Here is a 21218-nt window from a genome sequence, read left to right as displayed (position 1 = left end):
AGTTCTTCTCCTTTTCCATTAACAGCATATATAGTTTTTCAAAAGTTCATTAAGTAAGATCTAGTAAGATCTACGATTTCAAACTGGAACCGGCCGCCATCACCACCCCTACCCTATTGTAACAAAATACCTGTTTCTTTCTCAACTCCGCCCTCCCCTTCCCGCCCTCCCCTCCGCCCCTCCCTCTCCGGCCCCGCCCCGCGCCCCGCCCCTATCACCTCCGCCCCCCGCCCCGCCCTCCACTCCTCCCCGCCCTTCTCCCCATCTTCCCCTCTGCCCCTGCCTCTCTCTTCCGCCCCGCCCTCCCCGTCCCTCCGCTCCGCCCTTTCTCCCTGCGGGCTCCGTTGCCCGCCTTCTTTCCGCGCTCCGCCAGCGGCCCGCGGGCCGAGGGTAATGGGCGGCCTCTTGGGGCGCGCGGCGCTGCCGGGGTTGCTGAGCGGCCCGCGGGCCGCAGGCCCACGCCTGCTCGCACGCCCCAGCTCGGGTGAGTGGTCCCGCCCGTCGGCGACCGGCGGAGGGGGGAGACGGGCGGGGGCGTAGCCCGGCCTTTGTTGGCGCGCGTGTGGCCGCTGGCCGCCTGGCTGTCTCGATGGCCTCGGGTTCCCGCCGGGCGGGCCGGGGGCGCCCTGCACGTCTTTCTTCACCGCTCGCTGCTCCCCCCCGCCATCCGCCCACCGTCCCGGCTTGCTTGGGGGCCGGGGCGGGGGGTGCCCTCAAGGCTCCAGAGCAGGAGGAAACCAGAGGCCTGGTGGCCACGATAGGCAGTGATGAGGGTTGCAGCGGACCTGGGGCGGCTGTGGGGGGCATTCTGAGCAGATGAATAGTCCCACACGGAGCCGCTGCCCTCGGAGCGTTTTTTCTGCAGGCCCTAACTCCATCCGGCTCATCCCCGCCTGGGGTCCTGGGGCCCGTATCTGTAGCGGGTTCTCCCCGTAATTGCGACCCACAGGGTGCTCCCGAGAGCCAGATGTCTTCGTGTTCCAAACTCTGGAAAGAGTGAACTGCCCCGTTCTCAGGCACAAGTCAGCTGGCAGCCGGCCAGGCTGCACAGACGGCCCCTAGGCACTGGGTTTGGGGGGGACAGACAAGCCAGGGGGGCTTCTTCCAGGGGGCTTCATTCAGTCCTGAAGAGAAGTGGGGGGCGCCTACTGCCTGCTTTCCAGTCTCTGCACACCTTATGGTTGATTTTTCCCCCCGGAGGTGGGAAGCCGCAAGATGCAGACCCCTCCAGGGACACTGGCCTGTCCCCATCCTATCCTTTCTCTTCCAGTTCTGTTCTCCGTCTTTGTGAGACATCCAGGGTTTAGGCTTCTCTCAAAGGCACATTTGACCCTGGACCTAGTGCTGAGGGTCAGCGTAACAATGTGGCAGGGGGCTGATGGGTGATGGGTGATGACGCCTCCTGTCTCCCTGGCAGTGTCCTCTAGAGAAGACTGGGGCCCGGCCCAGTCCTGTATTTGGGTCTGGAAGCGTCCTGTCTTGAAACCCACCAGCAGCACAGAGTTCCTGTTTGGCTAGTGAGGGTGTGCGAGGAGGAACCCTCTCCCGTCTCCCCACCTACAGACACCCTCTACCTTCCACCTTCCTCCTCAGCCCCCCCGCTCCCTTTTGTCCCAGTGTGTGCAGGGAAGGTGCACCTCACTAGTCCCTGGTTCCCCGCCGTTCCTGCACCTTGGACCTAGAAGAGATGGGCTTTGGGTCCTTCCTTGTGTGGCAGGCTGGGAGTTGAGACAGTGTTGGCCATCACTCCCAAGGGTGGGAGTCAAAAGCAAGGCCAAGAGTTGTGTCTTCTTTCCAGCGTGGCTTCTCTGGGCCTCTGGGTGGCCAGTGAGTGGAGCTGTGCCTCCCCAACTCTTGAAGATGCCTTCTCAGGCACGCTGTGTCCATCGTGGGTGCTCCTGCCACTGCATGGGAGGAGCCACGGCCCCTCTGACAGGCTGGAAGCACGGGGGACCCACTGTCCTGCTTGTCCCTGAAAGGCAGCGCCATGCCGGGCATTAGTTGGCTGTGGACCCGGCACTTCTCCCCTCCAGAGCTGCTCTGGAGAGGCAGACACTCTGAGGCCCAGCTGACACCTGGACCCCGGCAGGGGAATCCGGGTTCAGGGAGATGTGAAAGGGTCAGGCACCTGATTCCCCATCTTCTCAAGGAGGGTCTTCCTGGACCCGGGAGCGGACCCTGGTTGCAGTGAAGCCAGATGGGGTGCAGCGGCGACTCGTTGGGGATGTGATCCAGCGCTTTGAGAGGAGGGGCTTCAAGCTGGTGGGGATGAAGATGCTGCAGGTACCCGGGCTCTCGATCCAGGGGTGCCCTCGAGGGGACTGGGAGTGGGGGACTTCTCCTGGACCCCAGCCCTTCACATCTCAGCCCTGCGTCAGGAGCGTCCTGGTATTGGCAGAAGGGGAACGGTGGGGAGGTGTCTGCTGGCGGGCCAGCCCATTTTGCTGCTATTTGCAAGGTGCCCCGAGGTCAAGGTACCGTGGTCACTGCCCTAGCGTCCAGCGGGGCTCCCAGTCCAGGGGCTCCTCTCACCCCTTACCCCAATGCCACCCAGGCGCCAGAGACAGTCCTTGCCGAGCACTACCATGACCTGCGGAGGAAGCCCTTCTACCCAGCCCTCATCAGCTACATGACCTCCGGCCCCGTGGTGGCCATGGTACGGCAGGCAGGGGTGGCGGAAGGGGTGGAGGTCCCTGGACTGAGCCCAGACCTGCTGAGTCCTTGGCAGTCGCCGCGTCTCCCAACCTCCCTTATCTCTGTGCTGCAGGTCTGGGAAGGCCCCAACGTGGTCTGCTCCTCGAGGGCCATGATAGGACACACCAACTCAGCTGAGGCTGCCCCCGGCACCATCAGGGGGGACTTCAGCGTCCACATCAGCAGGTCTGGGGACCCTGACACACTCAGCCACTGGAGCTGATGGGCCAGCTCATCAGGGTTGAGGAGGGCCTCAGTGTGGGGTGGCAGTCTGCTCCCAAGGCAGATCCATGGGACCTGGGCCAAAGTAAAGCCAGAAGAGATTTTCGATGCTGGGATGTCGCACACACCTCCCGTTTGCAAGAACAGGTTTTTCGAAGCCCTTTGCGCACAGGAGATGATAATGCATACTGGATGATTGGTGGGAACGTGAGGCTCCCAGAATGGTCAGGGCAGGTCGTGAGGTTGTGGGTAAGAGGCCAAGGCCAGGCTGGAGCCAGTCTTCCATTCCTGTTCTTGTTTTCCCCTCTGCACAATACCGGGCTTGTTCCTCTTAACAGTACGGGATCGGCAGGTAGTCCCCGGGACCCCCAAGGTGCACACTGAACTCTGTGCCTTACCTTTGCCACCTATCACTTGGCACAGGAACATCGTCCACGCCAGCGACTCCGTGGAGGGGGCCCAGAGGGAGATCCAGCTATGGTTTCAGAGCAGTGAGCTCGTGGACTGGGCAGAAGAAGGCCACCAGAGCAGCACCTACCCAGCCTGAGCACCCGGGCCGCCCTCAGCCACCCGGGATCAACTACCTCCGTCGACAAGAACTTGAGCCCGCACCGCGGTCTTCCCTTCTGTCCCAGACCACCTCCCCGTCGACCTGCCCCACCCCAGCCCAGAGGGGTTGAATAACCAACTTTATGTGCCTTTCAATATCCTAGCCAGTAACGACTTGGACCAAGTTCTTTCTGTACCAAAGTGCCAGACTGACAGTCTTTGGGGCATCTCCAAGGGTGGGTACTGTGACCTCCCTTCCCCCAAAGCCGGGGGCTGGGGGGGTGGGGGGGCGCGACATTAAAATTCACTGTGTTGTGTATGGGGTGGACTGCTTGTTAGTTTGTGCCATCTCTGAGGTAGGGATGAGGACGAGGACTTTATGCAAAGTTACGAGTTTGAGTGTTGAAATAAAGCGTACCTTCTCACAGATCAGTAGGGGATCAATTAACTTTATTGGATGTATCAGCCAGGCAGGGGTCCAAAGGCCCACAGCCTGAAATGGGGAGGAATCTGAGGTGAGCCCTGGAGCTGGTGATGCCCATTCGTCTGATCATGCTGAATGAGGAACGGGCCGCCTTGGGCAGGACTGGAGGGTGGCAAGAAGGGGTGTGGAGGGGACCCACTGAGACCACCCCCAGGGCAGAAGGCCTGGTAACCACGGCCCCCTCCCCTCTAGGTGGCTTCACGTGGAGACTGGAATTGCCTCATGTCTCCTTGTTTTCACGTTAGCACCATATACCTTACACTTCACCCCTGGTCCTCGTGTGTGTGTGTCCCCGGTCACTTGTCACAGGTACTGGACATTGCATATCATTACATCTGCTGAGGCCGCCTTGGTCCTCACTCTACTTTTTGACATCTTTGAAGAGAAGTGCCCGGTTGGCGGGGGCCTTTAAACGCTAAGTGCCCCCCAAACCAGATGTTTTAAATGCACAGCGGGGCATGCGAGCGCCGCCTTAACTCGGGCACCAAACGTCCGCAGTGTCTGGTTGGCTCCGACCACGGCAATGACTCCCAATGTTGTCAAAAGGACTCAGGGACGGAGACGGTTCAGAACCGTGCCCATTGAGTCTCCACGGCGGGAACCCGCCGGCCGCGCGGTGTTCACCGAGACCTACCTCCAGTCCCAGCGGGTTGCGCGGCCGCTGTGGGCGGAGCGTCACGGGAGCGGCGAAGGCCGCTGTGGGCGGGGTGTCTTGGGAGGAGGGTGGTGGATGCTGTAGGCGGAGCGTCCTGGAAAGAGCCTGGATGGAGCTGTGGGCGGGGCTAGCGGGGCGGTCGGCCCAGTGGGCGGAGCGTCACGGGAGAGGCGAGGGCCGCTGTGGGCGGGACGTCCTGGAAAGCGCTTGAATGAAGCTGTGGGCGGGGCTAGCGGGGAGGTCGGCCCGGCGGGATGAGCGTCACGGAAGAGGCGAGGGCCGCTGTGGGCAGGGCATCCTGGGAGGAGAGTGGAGGCCGCTGTGGGCGGAGCGTCACGGAGAGGCGAGGGCCGACTTGGGCGGGGGCGTCTGGGAGGAGCAAGAAGGCGGCTGTGGGCTGGCCTAGCGGGGCCTCCGGATCTGGGTCCGGGCGAGTGCTGAGCGCCTACGCTTCTATCCGGCGGTGGGTCTCCGCTGCTGTCGGATCCTGGGGAGGTCCCTGTTGTGCTCGCCGCCCTTAACCCGCACCGAGAGCCATGGCCCAGCCGCCGCCCGACGTCAGTGAGGACGAGTGTCTTCCCGAGTACCGCCATCTCTTCTGCCCGGACCTGCTACGGTGAGGGCCGAGTCCCTAGGGGCGTGCAACCTCTGCAGGGGTGGCTCGGGGACCTGCGGTTTTACTAGGGTGTGTGGGGACCCCGTGCCTGGCGGCCGGACAGTCTCAATGTCCAGGTGGCGCTGGGGACGCAAGTGCTCTGGTATTTTGACATTCGCCTTGTTGGGAGCACGTTCTGTTTGTCTTGGTCAGTGGCGCCGGGTGTTCCCAGTGGTGGTCCTGGGAAAGTGGAGTGAGGGGCAGGTGGAGGAAGGCTTGTGTGTCTTGAAAATATTTCTCACTGATAAGTTTCTTGTTGTTGTTTTTTGTTTGTTTAAAGTAGGCTCCATGCCTTGCCCAACGTGGGCTTGAACTCCTGACACAGATCGAGATTTGCATGCTTTACTGACTGAGCCAGTTAGGAGCCCCTTAACTGATAACTTTCTGAATAGAGGTTTTTAGGTTGAAATAATTTTTTCCCCCGAAAACCCAGAAAGCATAGGAATGCAGCCTTTAAAAAGTAGCGTTTCATTTTCTTACAAAAGTCATCCCTGTTACTTACTAACAATTCAAATCTGATAGAAGTGCCCAGTGCAGGGAGCCAAAATCTTCCCAGAACCACTGGCTTCCTCCCACCCACTAAGTCAACAAGCATCTATCTCTTTAAAGTTCTTCCTGTTAAAAAAGATAAGTAAATAAAGTGCTTCCTGTTTTCTCAGGGACAAAGTGGCCTTCATCACAGGTGGTGGCTCTGGGATTGGGTTCCGAATTGCTGAGATTTTCATGCGGTGAGCACTGCTCTGTGTACTCTGTGCACTCCCAGCCCCCTGAAACTTGTTCCACTTTGCCTGGACCCCACTGGATCCTGAGATCCCTGGGCAAGATGCTGGGGGGAGGTGGGAACCCCTCTAGGCCACAGGGCATCAGAGAGCATCTGAAAGGGGTCACGCGCTTTCCTGAAGGAGGCAGGACTCTAGGGTCTTGTCCTAGAGATTAGTTGAGACGATGACTCTGGCCCCAGCACCCTTATTTATACAAAGAGGGAGGGTTCAGCAGGTTGAGGTAACTGCTGCCAAGCTCCCGGCGGCCTCGTGGAGCCAGGGTCAGGATGAGCTGAGTTGACGTCAGTAGTGTGGAGAGCACAGTGTCTCTTGGGACAGGAGATCTTGACCTCAGGCCCAGGTCAACCACTTGTGCCCCCACCCCCACCCCAGGAAAGGACCAGGGTTAGGCTGGGGTTGAGGAAAAGGAAGCCTGCTGATATCCTAGAGACCCTCCCCGGTCTTCCCCAGGCCCGCACTGTTCATACCAGAGAGGTGAGTCTCACTGGGTGAGATTCGGGGATTCATCCATTCCAGGTGAATTTATTTTCCGAGCTGGTGACTTTGTGCATGTTGCTGCTCTGAGCAGAGTGTAGCCAGCTGTGCTGAGGGGCCTTTTGAGGATTAGATGGGACCTACTCAGCGGGTAGCAGCTGCTGTTGTTACTGTGAGGCTGAGTTTGTCAGGAGGCGAGGCAATGCAGGGACCCTGGCCTCAGAAGGGGGTCTCTCTGTCCTTCACTCCAACTTCACAGGGAGAGGCCAGGGCCCGTGGGGCCAAGCCAGGGGGACCCAGCAGGGCCCATACAGATGCCTGGGCTGTGCATCTGAGGCTCACAGCTGCCTCAGTGCTGTGCACATGGTGTTTGGGGCACGGCCCACATGTCTCTGTGGCTGGGATACCCTATTGCCAGAGGGACCCAGACAGGAGACCCCAGGGTGGACACCATTGGTGCGGCTGGCTCTGCTCAGACCCCTGTGTTCTCTGCCAGCTGTGCCTTCAGCCCGGGGCTGATGCTTCAGCCCAAGAGAGCCTTGGGGGAAGGGAGCTCTGCCTAGAGCACCGGGCAGGAGCCCACCTGGGCGTGTTCCTTGTGCCTTGATGCTCTCACGCTTTACAGGCACGGCTGCCACACTGTCATCGCCAGCAGAAGCCTTCCAAGAGTGTCAATGGTGAGTGGGTTTCTCCTGTGCCCACCCCATCCGTGGCTAGCTGTGGGGGCCCAGAGCCTGTGCCTGGAGGGTCCTGAGGCCCAGAGGATGGTGACACTAAAACCTGTTCCTCCCCCAGATATGGAACCTCAGTGGAAGTGGCCTCCTCCCAGGGACACCCCTGGCTTTTTACAAAACCTAATTTTCGTGAGGAGGCCCTCATGTTGGGTGGTATTGTTGCCCCAAGAGAGATCTCAGCTCATATGGATTTTGAGGGTGGTTCACAGGTCCCGTCCACCTGGGAGGAGAGTCTCACCCCTGCCACAGCTGGTCTCGGGGACGAGAAGTCAGCGGGGGCCATTGTTGACCCGTGACCAGTGACCAGTGGCCTGGAGGGTAATGTGGAAGGAGGATCCTGGCTCCAGGCCAAGGCCACTGGGCCGCTGTCCACCTCTCTTCCCATCTGGCTTCTAGGCTGCCAGAAAGCTGGCTGCTGCCACTGGCCAGCGATGCCTGCCTTTGTCTCTGGACGTTCGCGCTCCCCCGGCCATCACAGCTGCTGTGGACCAGGCACTGAAGGAGTTTGGGAAAATTGACATTCTCATTAACTGTGAGTGGCTGCTGGGTGAGGCCCCGGGGGCCTCTGATGGGTCACAGTACCAGACCTCCCTGTTGCGGGGGCCTCAGGACTCCTGTCCTGGGCCCCTGGCTCCTTCTGGGTCAGTGCAATCACGGAGAAGGTTGGACATCCTATGAACTTGGCTGGATCACAGAGCTGGGGCACTCTCGTGTCTCAAACTTCTCCCTTTAAAAAAAAGATAGGCTTAATTTTTTTTAGTAGGGTTCAAGATGTACAGAACAATCAAGCAGCTGGTACACAGACTTGCCCAGCGGCACCCCGCCCCCGCCCACACACACAGGGGCCTCTTGTTAACATCCTGCACTTGTTACAGTCGGTGAACCAGAATGATAGGTGTCATTAGCCAGTCTGTAGTTCACGTCAAGGTTCACCTTTTGCTGAAATTCCCTCTTAGAAACATGGGGTATATAAATCTCCTGCAGCTAACGAAGTACCACGAGCTGAGTGGCTTAAAACAATGGAAATACATTCTCTCACACTTGTGGAGGTCACAGATCCAAAACCAAGGTGTCGGCAGGGCCGGCCCCTCGGACGGGCCCCGGGGAGAGTCAGTCCCAGGCCTCTCTCTCAGCTTCTGGTGTTGCTGGCGACCCTCGGTGCTCGTTGGCTTGGGGCCGCGTCACTCCCAGTCTCTGCCTGCCTCTTTGCATGGCCTCCCTCGTGTTTGTCTGTGTCTTTTCTCCTTTCCTCAGGGGGACACCGGCCCTTGGATGTAGGCCCCCCTAAGATGATGTCATCTTAACTTGATTGCCTCCAAAAGAGCTTATTTCCAGATAATTCTCACTCACAGGTGCCAGGGATTAGCACTTCCTGTGTCTGTTTGAGGAGCCCAATCCAACCCAGGAGATCCATCCTGCCCTGTCATGCAAGAATTTACCCAACTGCTTGGGCCCCTCCCCCATCTAGCCTGGACCATCCTGAGGGTCCCTGTGTCCTAACTGCCTGGAGCTCCAGCAGCAGCCACTGTCTCCTTGCACCCCGCAGGTGCGGCCGGAAACTTCCTGTGCCCTGCCAGCACATTGTCCTTCAACGCCTTCAAGACCGTGATGGACATTGACACCTTGGGCACCTTCAACACGTCTCGTGTGCTTTACGAGAAGTTCTTCCGGGTGAGCGTCCTTTCCATGTGGGAAAGGCGTCTTCTGGCCACCTGCTCACTGTGCTCCCCCATGTGTTCCAGGACCATGGAGGGGTGATCGTGAACATCACCGCGACCCTGGGCAGCCGGGGGCAGGTGCTTCAAGTGCACGCAGGCTCTGCCAAGGCGGCTGTGGGTACGGGCACGCCCTCTGGTCTGCCTGCCTGGGCTCCCGTTGGGTCCCTCTCCGGCCTGTCCCTGGAGGCCCACAGTGTCCTGGTAAAGCTAAGCACAGTGGTGGGCAGTGGAGAGGGCCGGCCCTGGCCCTGAGCCCCGACCCAAACCCAAGCCTCCCCAGAAAGCAGAGCAGCCCTGCACCCCTCCTCATGCCTACCTTCCTTCTGTGCAGATGCAATGACACGGCACTTGGCTGTGGAGTGGGGTCCCCAGAACATCCGTGTCAACAGCCTCGCCCCTGGCCTCATCGGTGGCACAGAGGGGTTCTGGCGGCTGGGTGAGCGCCTTCCGGAGCTTGTTCTGGCTGGGACAGGCGCACGATGAGGGCCGATTCCTCATGGCTCCCAGGGCTGGCAAAGAGTCCGTCCCCAAGCCAAGTCTGGGCCGTTACTGGTGAGCACACCTGTGACAGACTAGCGGTCAGCCGGACGTGGGCAGCTGTTCCTCGGAGGTAGAGGCTACACGGCTGCTGGCCTCGGTGTATGAGCCAGACACAAAGTGGGATACCCGTTAGAGCTTCCGGAACCCTGACCCTGTGTGTGGCAGAAAGCCCCGTGCTGCTTCTGTAGCCATGTTCTTTCTTACCTTGCCTGTGCCAGCCCTGCCCTCTGCGTTCCTAGATGTGGTTTAGGGAAAGCTGGGCAGAAGGGAGTGGAGGGCCCTGGGTCCCAGGGCTCATGGTGCTAAGCCACCTGCCGCCCTTCCAGGTGGCCCCCAAGCCAGTGTCGGCACGAAGGTTCTGGCCATCCCCCTGCAGAGGCTGGGCAATAAGACAGACGTTGCCCACAGCGCGCTGTTCCTGGCCAGCCCTTTGGCATCCCACGTGACCGGCGCTGTGCTGGTGGTGGACGGCGGGGCGTGGCTGACACTCCCTAACGACCTCAAGTTACTGGCAGATTTTGAATCCTTCTCTGCTAAGCTCTAGGTGATGTGCTGCTCCCACCTTTAGGGTTCACCCGTGTCCTTGGCCCCCTCCCCGAAACTCCCACCCGGGGGGCTGATGGGCACTGCTGGGCCCTGTTGTGTTTCGCCTCCGTCCCTTGGGTGTATTTCTGGATGTGTTCTTGGGAACTTTGGGGTTTCGACTACCCCAGTAGGCCAAGCCGTGGGTGGGGCAAGGCCAGGGAGGCGTCTTTTTGAGCTGGTGGGGTGGTGCTGGGAGGGGGCCCGGCCCAATGTAGTTGCACCCCAGACCTCAGGGCCTCTCTGCAAATCAGGACGGGCATGCTTGCCTGCAGCAGATGGGAACCCCTCTCTTTGGGAGCTCCCCTGGATGACCTTCCCTGGAGGCCTGAGGGCCCGCTGGGCCCATGCAGGCATGGGGAGAGGGTACCCTTGCTCTCTGCCTTCCCCTTTTCTCCCACTAATCTCCGTGCTGCGGCCAGCCTCTGAGGCCTGCTCACCCTAGTTCCCTGAGCAGCATATTCCTCTGAGGAAGGCTGAGGAGGTGGCTCTGCCTCTGAGCCCCTCTGTCCCCCAAGCCTCCTGGGTCCCCAACTTCAGGCTGAGGGCAGGAACATTCTAGGGTCATTGCTGACTCCTGTCCTGTCTGAGGGGTGGATGCGGTGGAGGGATATCCCGGGAGCTCACAGCGTATGGTTACAGCATGGAGCCATGGTTGGTTCCGTAATGACCCCCATCCACCCTGGAGGTGGCTTTGTTGGCGGGCACAGGTGAGGCTGAGAAGCCCCTATTCTGAGGCCCTCTGTGGTTTGCTTGCCGGCAGACACGTTCTCAGTGCCCGGGGCACGCGGGTGACCGGGGGCAGCGGGAGGGAGAGCGGCACCACAGTCACTGGGCTGAGGGACACTCATCTTGGGGAGCTCTGGAAGGTTGCAGAAGGGGTTGCTGGCGTCCATCCCCCTGGGAGACGCACGGGGCCTGGCAGCCTGCTCTCCTGGCCCGGCGCTGACGGGGATCTGCGGCATGCTTCCTGGGCGCGGCCAGGGGCTGCGCAGGAGGCAGACGCTGGCGCCCCTCGGTCTTCCCCCGTGACCTTGGCATCTGCTGCAATTCCAGACAGGTGTCTGAGGCAAAGGAGGCCTTCTGAAGGGAATCTTGTCCACAACCCCTCTTGGGACGCCTCCTGCGGTGCTCTTTCCAGGACCTGCCTCCCACCCACAGAGAGCATCAAACTGGACAGTGCACCGGCATCTGAATCCGAGACTGGCCTCTCCCCCGGGAGCCATGCTGTGTCCACCTTCCCTCCCCCCGGCCCCATCTCCCGTGCTCGGGCAGGAGTGACCAGGCTATGATGCTGCCCGCTGAGCTGCCCGCACCACGCGGGTGTCGCCAGAGGGGCTTTGACATTCCAGAGCTGCCCCGGGAGTGGGGATGCAGCCAAGGTGCTGCCCCACGTGCCTGCCCTGCCTCGCCCCGGCCTGGGAGGCCTTCATTCTGCTGCTGCAGAAAGCGGGTGTCCCATGGGTGTCCCGAGGCAGCCCTGCTGCAGAAAGCGGGCCTTTCAGGCTCCCTGTCTTCCCTTCCTGGCTCTTCCATTTTGGGATCTTATTCGGCTAAACCAGAAAGCCAAACCAGGGAGACTAGAAAAGCATCTTTGACCCCTCCCACCCCAGGCCTGGTATCCTGGAACCCCTTACCAGGGTGTCGGGCTGCATACGGGATCCCCTGCCTGGGGGTCACCCATCCCTATCAGCCTTTGGTGACACGGGCTGGGTTGCTCCCCACCTGTCCTGGCGCCAGTCTGTCCTTTGCTGGGACGTCCTAGTGGACTTAGTCCTTTGCCATTCAGAGACTACTTTCTAGGTCCTCCAGCTGGCCATTGTCTTCATCAGCACCCCCCGCAGTTCCAAAGGGCTCAGAAAATTCTGGCTTCAGGCGCCTCGGGGGCACAGTCGGTTGAGGGTCTGACTCTTGATTTTGGCTCAGGTCGGGAGTTCACGGTTCGTGGGATCCAGCCCTGTGCTGACAGTGGAGCCTGCTTGGGATTCTCTCTCTCTCTCTCTCTCTCTCTCTCTCTCTCTCTCTCTTTTCCCCTCCCCCACTTTCTCTCTCTCTCAGAATAAATAAATAAACAAAATTTAAAAACGACTCTTTTTATTATGAAACATCTATTTGTTGGACTTTGCGAACGTTTTTTTATTCTCCGTTTATTTTTTTTTAATTTTTTTTTTTAACGTTTATTCATTTTTTTGGGACAGAGAGAGACAGAGCATGAACGGGGGAGGGGCAGAGAGAGAGGGAGACACAGAATCAGAAACAGGGTCCAGGCTCTGAGCCATCAGTCCAGAGCCTGACGCGGGGCTTGAACTCACGGACCGCGAGATCGTGACCTGGCTGAAGTCGGACGCTTAACCGACTGCGCCACCCAGGCGCCCCTATTCTCCGTTTATTTTTGAGAGACAGCGAGACAGTACAAGTGGGGGAGGAACAGAGAGAGAGAGAGAGAGACAGAGAGACACAGAATCTGAAGCAGGCTCCAGACTCTGAGCTGTCAGCACAGAGCCCAACATGGGCTCAAACTCACAAACCGTGAGATCATGACCCGAGCTGAAGTCAGATGCTTAACCGATGGAGCCACCCAGGCGCCCCTGGAAAAATTTTTAGGAGGAAGAGGGTGATGCTTGAAAAGAATCATGGGTGATCTGGTCATTTGGAGTGGGGGGGGTGCTTCCTTCCTGTCCTCCTCCGGTGAGGGGTTTAGAGGCCGCCTCCCGCCTCCTACCTGATAATTCCTGAGGCACAGGCACTGGGAGGCTGCCTGCTTCCCTGGTGGGAGGAGGTGTGCTCAGACCAGCCAGGTCCCCAAGGGGGCTGCCTTGCCCTGCAAGTCCCGGTTTGCTCCTGGACAGTGCTGGCCGCCGTTAGAGCATGGAGCTTCAGTTCTTTGCCCCAGGTGCCACATCACACGTCCCTTGTCCCGGAGCCTTTGTTCCGTGGAAAGAGACTGTACCTGTCTTTGAAGATGCAGGGGAGTGGTAAGGAGGCCCCAGAACCACACTGGCTGAGAAGCCATCTGGCAGAGGGTGCTCCACTTGCTTTAAAGGTGCTTCTTATCACGGAGACCGGAACGTGGTGGCATCATGTCCGTCAGCAAGGCAGACGAGTGGGTCCTTCTCATGCAGCTGGGTGGAAACACAAAGCAGTGAGAGTGGTTACTGGGCAGGCTGGCCAGTGAAAGGCAGAGGCTGTCATTAGACAACCCCCGCGGCCGACGGTCCTTCCTTGAGGAAGGACCTGGGTGGTGGCCAGAGTTAGGCTGACGGCCAGGGTCTCTGCTGCCTTTGAAGGCTGGGACGCACAGCTGAGGTGCAAACTCCCTCCCACAGGGGATCTGGCCAAAAACAAAAACAAAACAAAAAAAACACTTGCTGGGACTCAACAATGGCTTACTTCCAGGAGGACAGAGTCTGGAAAGAAGGTTGCAGGACCAGGCCTTTTACTGCTGCGCTGCGTCAGCGTTCTCCGAAGGAGCAGGACCAATAGGATATATAGAGGTACACCTGAGGGGGTTTGTTAGAGGGGTGGCTCACACCACTGTGGAGCCCCAAGAAGTCCCACGTTCTCTGTGTACGAGCTGGAGACCCAGGAAAGCTGGCGGTATGATTCAGTCCGAGTCCGAAGGCCTGAGAAACAGGCACTCTGGTGGCCAAGGGTAGGAAAGGATGGATGGATGTTCCAGCTCGAGCAGAGGGAGAGGGAGTCGTCCTTCCTCTGCCCGTCTGTTCTCCTGGGGCCATCAGTGGATGGCATCAGTGATGCCGCCCACATTGGTGACGGCAGATAATCTTCACTCAGTCTACCAAATCCAACGCCAGTCTCTTCCAGAAACACCCAGAAAAACTGTTTTACTCTGTCGTTGATTGCCTGCACGTGGTGGTCATTTGGCTATGAGATAGACCCTCTCTGTTTGGCTCCCCGCACCCACCCAGGTTGTCCCTTGGGTCTTGGGAGGCTGCTGGCGGCCCCTGGGTCACAGGCACACTCAGCGGTGCCACTTGCTTGGCGGTGAGGCTGGTGGGCCCCACGCACAGGCTGGCGAGAGGACCAGGGGGTGCGGGCAGACGGCCCCAGCAGTGGCACTCAGGCTCTGTGGCGATTGACAGAGAACTAAGTTGTCCTCTTTCACATTAGCCATCTCTAGATTCCCTCAGGAAGTGTCAGGTTCTCTGAAAGGACGGGTAATTCCGTGCACGTGAACCCTGGTCAGAGTTTCCTGCAACCTTCGCCATAGAAGCTGATCTCCGAGCCGCCCTGAGCGCTCGGTTCGATGGTGAGGGGGTCCCGCTTTCATCCCTTCGAACCACGTGAGGCCAGGAGCCAAAGCAGAGGACTGCCAGCCACAGAGGCAGTGCAGCCTTCCAGCCTCTCCCATTCCTTCACCAGCGTCTCAGGGAGCAGATAGGCATTTTTGAAAAGCTGTGTGTGCCTTATCTGTTGAATGAATAAATGAACCAATCCCAGCTTATTCACCCTATGCCGTGTGAGCCACACAGATTATTCCCGAGACATCCCACCATGCAGTGGACGTTCGGGTGTTCTCGCCCTTGTAATACAGAAAGCAAAGGAAACCTCGAAATGGTCTGAGATAAGGAGTGCTGATTTGGGGAGTTTCTCTCTGCTCACTCCTCCTGTTGTCATGGTAACTTGGTAGAATTCGGCCGTGGCTTGTATGAGCTGGCTTTGTCCTTGGTGTCACCTTAGAAAGGCCCAGAGGTCAGCACCAGGCACTAAGGCTGGTTTCCCAAAAGCCAGACTTGAGCCGTGCCCTTCTCTTGGTCCCTGGGTTGGCACGCCCTCCCCGTGTTTGTCTCTGGTCGCTCTGGGTCGTTCACCTCACTCCTCCCCATCCCCCTCTTCGCTCACACACTATCCACCAAGTGCACATGGAGCTCCTGCTTGTGCCCGGCACCCTGGCTGAGGACCGAGGCGTGGGCACCCCCGAGTCTCCTGAACTTCTACGCTCTCTGCCTCGGCATCTGTGCACGTGGGCTCGCTGAGTAAAGCGGGAAGAATGAGGAGTCCCAAGAACCCCCACAGTTGGAGGCTCAGTAGATGTTCCTCTCTCCTCTGACCCTCACATCACCTTGTCCTTATCCTATGGATTAGAGCAAGCCCGCTTCTCGCGGTCAAGCCCCCACCCTACGTAGCAGGTCCCCGGGAGGGGGAGGGCCTTGCTCCTTCCTGCCCCGCATAGAGGCCCAGTCACGCTGCAGCTAGGTCCCCTGGAGGAGGGTCGATGAACTCTCCAGGGTAGGGTTTCCCTGGCGGCACATGGGCCCCCTCAGGCATCTCCCTCAGGATACTGAGGCTAGTCTGTGTTGGATGCTGGCATCAGAAATCTGCCCTGGGGGCGCCTGGGTGGCTCTGTCGGTTGAGCGTCCAACTTCGGCTCAGCTCAGGTCATGATCTCGAAGATCACGATTTCAAGCTCCGTGTGGGGCTCTGTGCTGACAGCTCAGAGCCTGGAGCCTGCTTTGGATTCTGTGCCTCTCTTCCTCTCTCTCTCTGCCCCTCCCCCGCTAGCACTCTGTCTCTCTCAGAAATAAACCTTAAAGGGGTGCCTGGGTGGCTCAGTCGGTTAAGCGGCCGACTTCGGCTCAGGTCATGATCTTGCGGTCCGTGAGTTCGAGCCCCGCGTCGGGCTCTGGGCTGACAGCTCAGAGCCTGGAGCCTGTTTTCAGATTCTGTGTCTCCCTCTCTCTGACCCTCCCCCGTTCATGCTCTGTGTGTCTCTCTCTCTCAAAAATAAATAAACGTTAAAATTAAAAAAAAAAAAAAAGAAAGAAACCTTAAAAAAAATTTTTTTAATTGCATCTTAAAAAAAAAAGAAGATATCTACTCTTAACTCTGGCTGTTCAGATCCAAAGAAAGGGAATATGTGAGAACGCTCCTGGGCTCCTTCACTGGCTCCAACGGTGGGTGTGCTGGGGCTCTAGGGCCCAGGGGTGAGCACCCCTTCCTTCTTCCACTTCTCCCTCTCCCTGGGAACCTGCACATTGCCCTCGCTGCATATCAGCTCTCTCTACGACCAGGTCCCAGCCACTGTGTATTCAAGCTGCAGCCCAGCCCCTGGAGAGAAGGGCTGCCTTCCTTCCCTCAGAGTCACATCCCCAGTCCTGAGGAAAGGTACCCATTCACTCCGTTCGGATCAGGAGTCTAGCGCTTTTCAATAAGCCACAGCCAAGGTTTGATCACACATATGAACACGGCAACTCCCGTTACAGCCACGGGCTTGGAGAGGGGCTGCTTCTAGAAAATGTGTTAGCAGACCATCCCATGTGGATCCTGACTGACACCAAGGAAGCTCACTAAAGACCAACCTGTAGCCTAGCGTGCTGGTGTGTGTGTGTGTGTGTGTGTGTGTGTGTGTGTGTGTATGTGTATGTGTGTGTGTGTACTCTTTTCCAGTGACCAGGTGAGTCTTAGGTCTCCCTCTGGTGAAATCCAAAGGCTGGGTGGAAGATGGCAGAGATTGCCTAAGTCTGTGCTCTATCCACACTCCCCGCCCCTATCTCAGGGCCAGGGCTCTGCCCTACTTAACCTTTCTGTCTTGGGGACCATGGTGGAGACTGAATCTTTCTTTGGACTTTCCTTTTCCTTGCCCTTTGTAACTCGGTTCTTTGGTGAAACAGTACCCCCCCCCCACCCCCACTCCCCAGACAGGGAGTTGATGGATTTCACAGGGTTCTCCCTGGACTCTGGTGCAGATCGTTGGGAGCAGACCCACATAACTTTCTCAACAAGCAGAGGATTCTATGACTCTTTATTCATTTGTTTTGATTACCTCTTGTATTATTTCTTCCAGTAATAAATGTAATCAATATGGGTCTCACTAACTGAATTCTCAGAGGATAATTTTATTGCCAATTCTTGGAGTTTGAGGGGCACCTCATCAGATCCAAACGTCAGAGCATCTCGAGGAGACAGTACCTGACAGGTGTCGGTTGAGGGATGAGAGATGTCTGTCATAAATATGCAGAACTGGGGGGCTCCTGGGTGGCTCAGTTGATTAAGCCCTAGACTCTTGATTTGGCTCAGGTCATGATCTCACAGTTTGCAAGATCGAGCAAAGAGCCTGCTTGGGATTCTCTCCCTGCCCCCCCCCCCCCCCAAAATAAATAAACATTAAAAAAAAAGAAATACGCAGAATTATCTCTTCTGCCACCACATGTAACTTGGACAATTTTTACGTGATGGGAGACGAATGATGGAAATTACATCTTCAACTCTCCAAAAAGCGTGACCTGTGGCCAAAGAAAAGAAGCTCTGAATCCCGCACAAGACTCTCCCTGCTAGCTCCTCACGCCCATCCCCCAGCCATGCTTTGGGCCCCGGGGGGAGGTGAGGTGGGTGCAGACCGTAGGCTACAAAGCGGTCTGGGCACAGCTGCGGGGACTGGCGAGGCCCGTCATCACAGGAAGATGCGAGCAGGTAACGACAACGTCAGAGTGAAATGTTTAAATAAGAAAACCATCCAAACCTCCGCCGAGTCAGGAGGAATTAGACTGTGCTTTTACAAACTCATGTTCTATTTTTACTTGGAGGAATGTACTTTACTAAATTTGAAGGTGATGAAAAAAATCCTTCCCCACTGAATAAAATATCAGTAAACACGAGTGTGGCTCTGTGCTCTCCACTGCTGGAGGCTAGCGGGGGAGGGAGCGATCTAGACCGAAAATTTACTTCCAAGTTTACTTACCAAGTGCAAAATGTTAATCTAGTTTTCAATACTGAGAATTAGAAATAGTTGGCCTGAAGTTTTTGTTTATGGCTTGATTGAGGCGTAACTGACATACAATAAATTGTACGTGAAGTGTATAATTTGAAGAGTTCTCTAGGTCTATATCCATGCAAATATTACCACAATCACCGTCACCTGCAGAAGTTTCCTCCCACCCCTTGTTAATCCTCTCTCACCTCTACCTATGCCCCTGCCCTTAGATGACCTGTCCGGAATGACAGCTCAGGGCGTGGGAGGACAAGGCGAGACCAGACAGAAAAGAGGGGAGCTACTCGGGAGAAAGGTGGGGACAGTAGGAAGAGGTGCTGGGCCCTTTTCTGGAGCACCAAGTGTAGGTCTGCTTGGTGGTCCTGCTCCTTTGTCACCCTGGCCCCATCATAGGTCTGTGGCCGGTCCCTTCTTTCCCCAGAATAGAGCTTCGCCCTCCTCCTGTGCCCATCTCCAGGCCACCCTCATGGCCTTCCTGGGGTGCCAGCTGCCCCATGATGCCCTGCACAAGGCTCTCACTTGACCACTGGCTGGCTCCAGCCTGGACTTTGAGCTCTGGGACTCAGGGCTGGCTCTGAGCACAGATGTGCAGCAGCCTGGCCCCCAGAGCTCACTGAGGGAAGGACCTTGGGAAGAGCCTTCGCTACCCAAGAGCCTGCTTCCCAGTTCTCTGATCCGTGTTCTCATCATCCCTTCACTTTTGACGCCTCCTTATTCCCCAGCAAGTTACACAAATGACTTTCAAATATTAAAATAAAATGGCTGATACGGGGCGTCTGGGTGGCTCAGTCGGTTGAGCGTCCGACTTCGGCTCAGGTCATGATCTCACGGTTCATGAGTTTGAGCCCCGCGTCGGGCTCTGTGCTGACAGCTCCGAGCCTGGAACCTGCTTCAGATTCTGTGTTTCCCTCTCTCTCTCTCTGCCCCTCCCCCACTCTTGCCCTGTCTCTCTCCCAAAAATAAAGATTAAAAAAAATTTTTAAAAGAAAATAAAATGGCTGATAGAGAAGACCTCACAAGGGTGGGGAAAGAACAGATAGTTTTGATGAAACTGGCTATTAAGTGAGAAAAATAAAGCTGGGTCTCTATCTCACATCATATCAAAATAAAAAAATTCCAAATGAGGGGCGCCTGGGTGGCGCAGTCGGTTAAGCGTCCGACTTCAGCCAGGTCATGATCTCACGGTCTGTGAGTTCGAGCCCCGCGTCAGGCTCTGGGCTGATGGCTCAGAGCCTGGAGCCTGTTTCTGATTCTGTGTCTCCCTCTCTCTGCCCCTCCCCCGTTCATGCTCTGTCTCTCTCTGTCCCAAAAATAAATAAACGTTGAAAAATAAATTTAAAAAAAAAATTCCAAATGAATTAAAGACATACTTGCAAAAGGAAAAACTATAAATACAGGCAGATATCTTTATATATATATTTTTTAAGGGGCACCTGGGTGACTCAGTTGGTTAAGTATCTGACTTTGGCTCAGGTCATGATCTCACCGTGAGTTTGAGCCCCATGTTGGGCTCTCTGTTGTCAACTCAGAGCCTCTTTTGGGCCCTCCACCCCCCTCTCTCTGCCCGTCCCCTGCTAGTGCACTCTCTCAAAAATAAAAATAAACATAAAAAAAAATAAAATATTTTAAGTAATCTGTATACCCAACATGGGGCTCAAACTCACCGCCCCAAGATCAAAAGTCACATGCTTTACCAACCAAGCCAGCCAGGCGCCCCCATAGACAGGTATCTTTGAGACTTTGGGTAAAATATTTATTTACCTAATTTTAACTGTTTACAACTTCGATTTTTTTTAATGTTTGTTTATTTCTGAGAGAGAGAGAGAGAGAGAGAGAGAGAGCGAGCGCAGGGGAGGGGCAGAGAGGGCAAGGGAGACAAAGAATCCGAACCAGGCTCCAGGCTCTGAGCAGTCAGCAGAGAGCCCAACGTGGGACTCAAACTCGTGAACTTCAAGATCACGACCTGAGCTGAAGTCGGACACGCAACCGACTGAATCACCCAGGCGCCCCAGTGAAATTCTCAAAACATATGGACCAGACTGGAAAACATCACAAGACATCCAGATATTCCCTACCCACATTTACCAGATGCTGATCCTTTGTCCTATGCGCGCTCAGCCTTTGTGTCTTGCAGGGACGTAGCAATATAGCTAAAATTTTACCCTGTGCCCCTTTCCTCTTCCAGCCCCTCAACACAACTCCCACTCTTGTTTTGTTATTTTGACTACAAATGAACGCATTTGCAGCAATTTGTGGTCATTGACCACATTTTTAACCTTTGCAGAAATGGTATTACACAGTCTCTGTTCCGTAACTTGCTTTTATCAGCAGTGCATTTCAGAAGTCGGCACACGCTGACGTGTGCACCTGTGGTTCATCCATCAGACCTGCTACGAAGCATTCCCTCACCATCGACGACACCTCAGCCATTCATCAGTCTCTTCGCGCGAGCATGAACACCAGTGCTGTCAAACACCCCTTTCCTGCCTCCTCATGGGCTTGTGCAAACTTCTCCCCAGAGGTACTGGAGGTGAAAGTGCGGAATCGAAGGGTACATAGACCCTCAGCTGTGTCGGTAATGCGACTCCCCATGCTCTGCCGGGTTCAGACTTGATTCTCACTGATTGGTGTCCAAGGATACCTTTACTAATTCCCTGGATTTCCAATGGGATGAGCATCTTTTTTACGTGTCTATGGCCACTCGAGTTTCCTCTTCTGAAACTGCTTATTGTTATTCTTTGCTCATGTTTCTGCTGGGTTGCTATTCTTTTGGTTTTTGAGGAATTCTTTGTGTATTCTGGAGATGAATCCTTTGTCAATTACATCTGTTCCAAATATCTCTTTCAAGTTGCTATGGACTAAACTGTGCCCCACAGATTCATTATTTGAAGCCCTAACCCCCAGGCAGGGAGAAGATATTTGCAATACTAAAGACTGATTTTATCTGTAGATAATGTCAGAGAATCTAATAAAAAAACAACTGGGGCGCCTGGGTGGCTCAGTCGGTTGAGCGGCCGACTTCACCTCAGGTCATGACCTCACAGTCCGTGAGTTCGAGCCCTGCGTCGGGCTCTGTGCTGACAGCTCAGAGCCTGGAGCCTGTTTCAGATTCTGTGTCTCCCTCTCTCTGACCCTCCCCCGTTCATGCTCTGTCTCTCTCTGTCCCAAAAATAAATAAACGTTAAAAAAAAAAATTAAAAAAAAACAACAAGTAAGTGCTACGACTGGGCAATTCACAGATTTGGGATTCCAGTTGGTCAATAAACACAACAAAAAATACTCAACCACACTAACAGTTAAGTTCAAATAAGACAAGATGCCATTTTAAATTCATGGGACTAGCACAGACAGCAGAAATCGTATGTAATGCCTACTATAATTTTGGTTTTTAAAAACTTGC

General features: G+C 56.2%; 2 protein-coding genes across 8 annotated transcripts; both read left to right on the top strand.

Annotated features, from left to right (window-relative positions):
* The first annotated feature begins 334 nt into the window (after positions 1-334).
* NME4 (NME/NM23 nucleoside diphosphate kinase 4) lies at positions 335-3897 on the top strand. Its single transcript, XM_040459574.1, has 5 exons — positions 335-484; positions 2150-2283; positions 2555-2656; positions 2768-2880; positions 3340-3897. The coding sequence occupies exons 1-5, from the start codon at positions 394-396 to the stop codon at positions 3461-3463; spliced, it is 564 nt and encodes a 187-aa protein (XP_040315508.1). The 5' UTR covers positions 335-393; the 3' UTR covers positions 3464-3897.
* A 988-nt stretch (positions 3898-4885) lies between these two features.
* DECR2 (2,4-dienoyl-CoA reductase 2) lies at positions 4886-20726 on the top strand. 7 transcript variants are annotated; one of them, XM_040459572.1, is made up of 9 exons: positions 4894-5220; positions 5919-5987; positions 7141-7192; positions 7646-7781; positions 8796-8920; positions 8992-9085; positions 9299-9403; positions 13486-13583; positions 20150-20726. In XM_040459572.1, exons 1-9 carry the CDS (start codon positions 5141-5143, stop codon positions 20174-20176), a joined length of 786 nt encoding a protein of 261 aa, XP_040315506.1. In that variant the 5' UTR covers positions 4894-5140; the 3' UTR covers positions 20177-20726. The 7 variants fall into 7 exon arrangements, with proteins under 7 accessions (XP_040315500.1, XP_040315506.1, XP_040315505.1 ...); XM_040459571.1 differs by having other exon boundaries at positions 20147-20726; XM_040459570.1 differs by lacking the exon at positions 20150-20726 and adding an exon at positions 9834-10051 and having other exon boundaries at positions 4908-5220.
* Positions 20727-21218: the final 492 nt, after the last annotated feature.

Source organism: Herpailurus yagouaroundi, unplaced genomic scaffold (genome assembly GCF_014898765.1).
Source record: "Herpailurus yagouaroundi ecotype Mexico unplaced genomic scaffold, PumYag 222, whole genome shotgun sequence".
NCBI lineage: Eukaryota > Metazoa > Chordata > Mammalia > Carnivora > Felidae > Herpailurus > Herpailurus yagouaroundi.
Note: the sequence above shows the minus strand (reverse complement) of the source record. Positions and strands in the feature narration are given on the sequence as shown.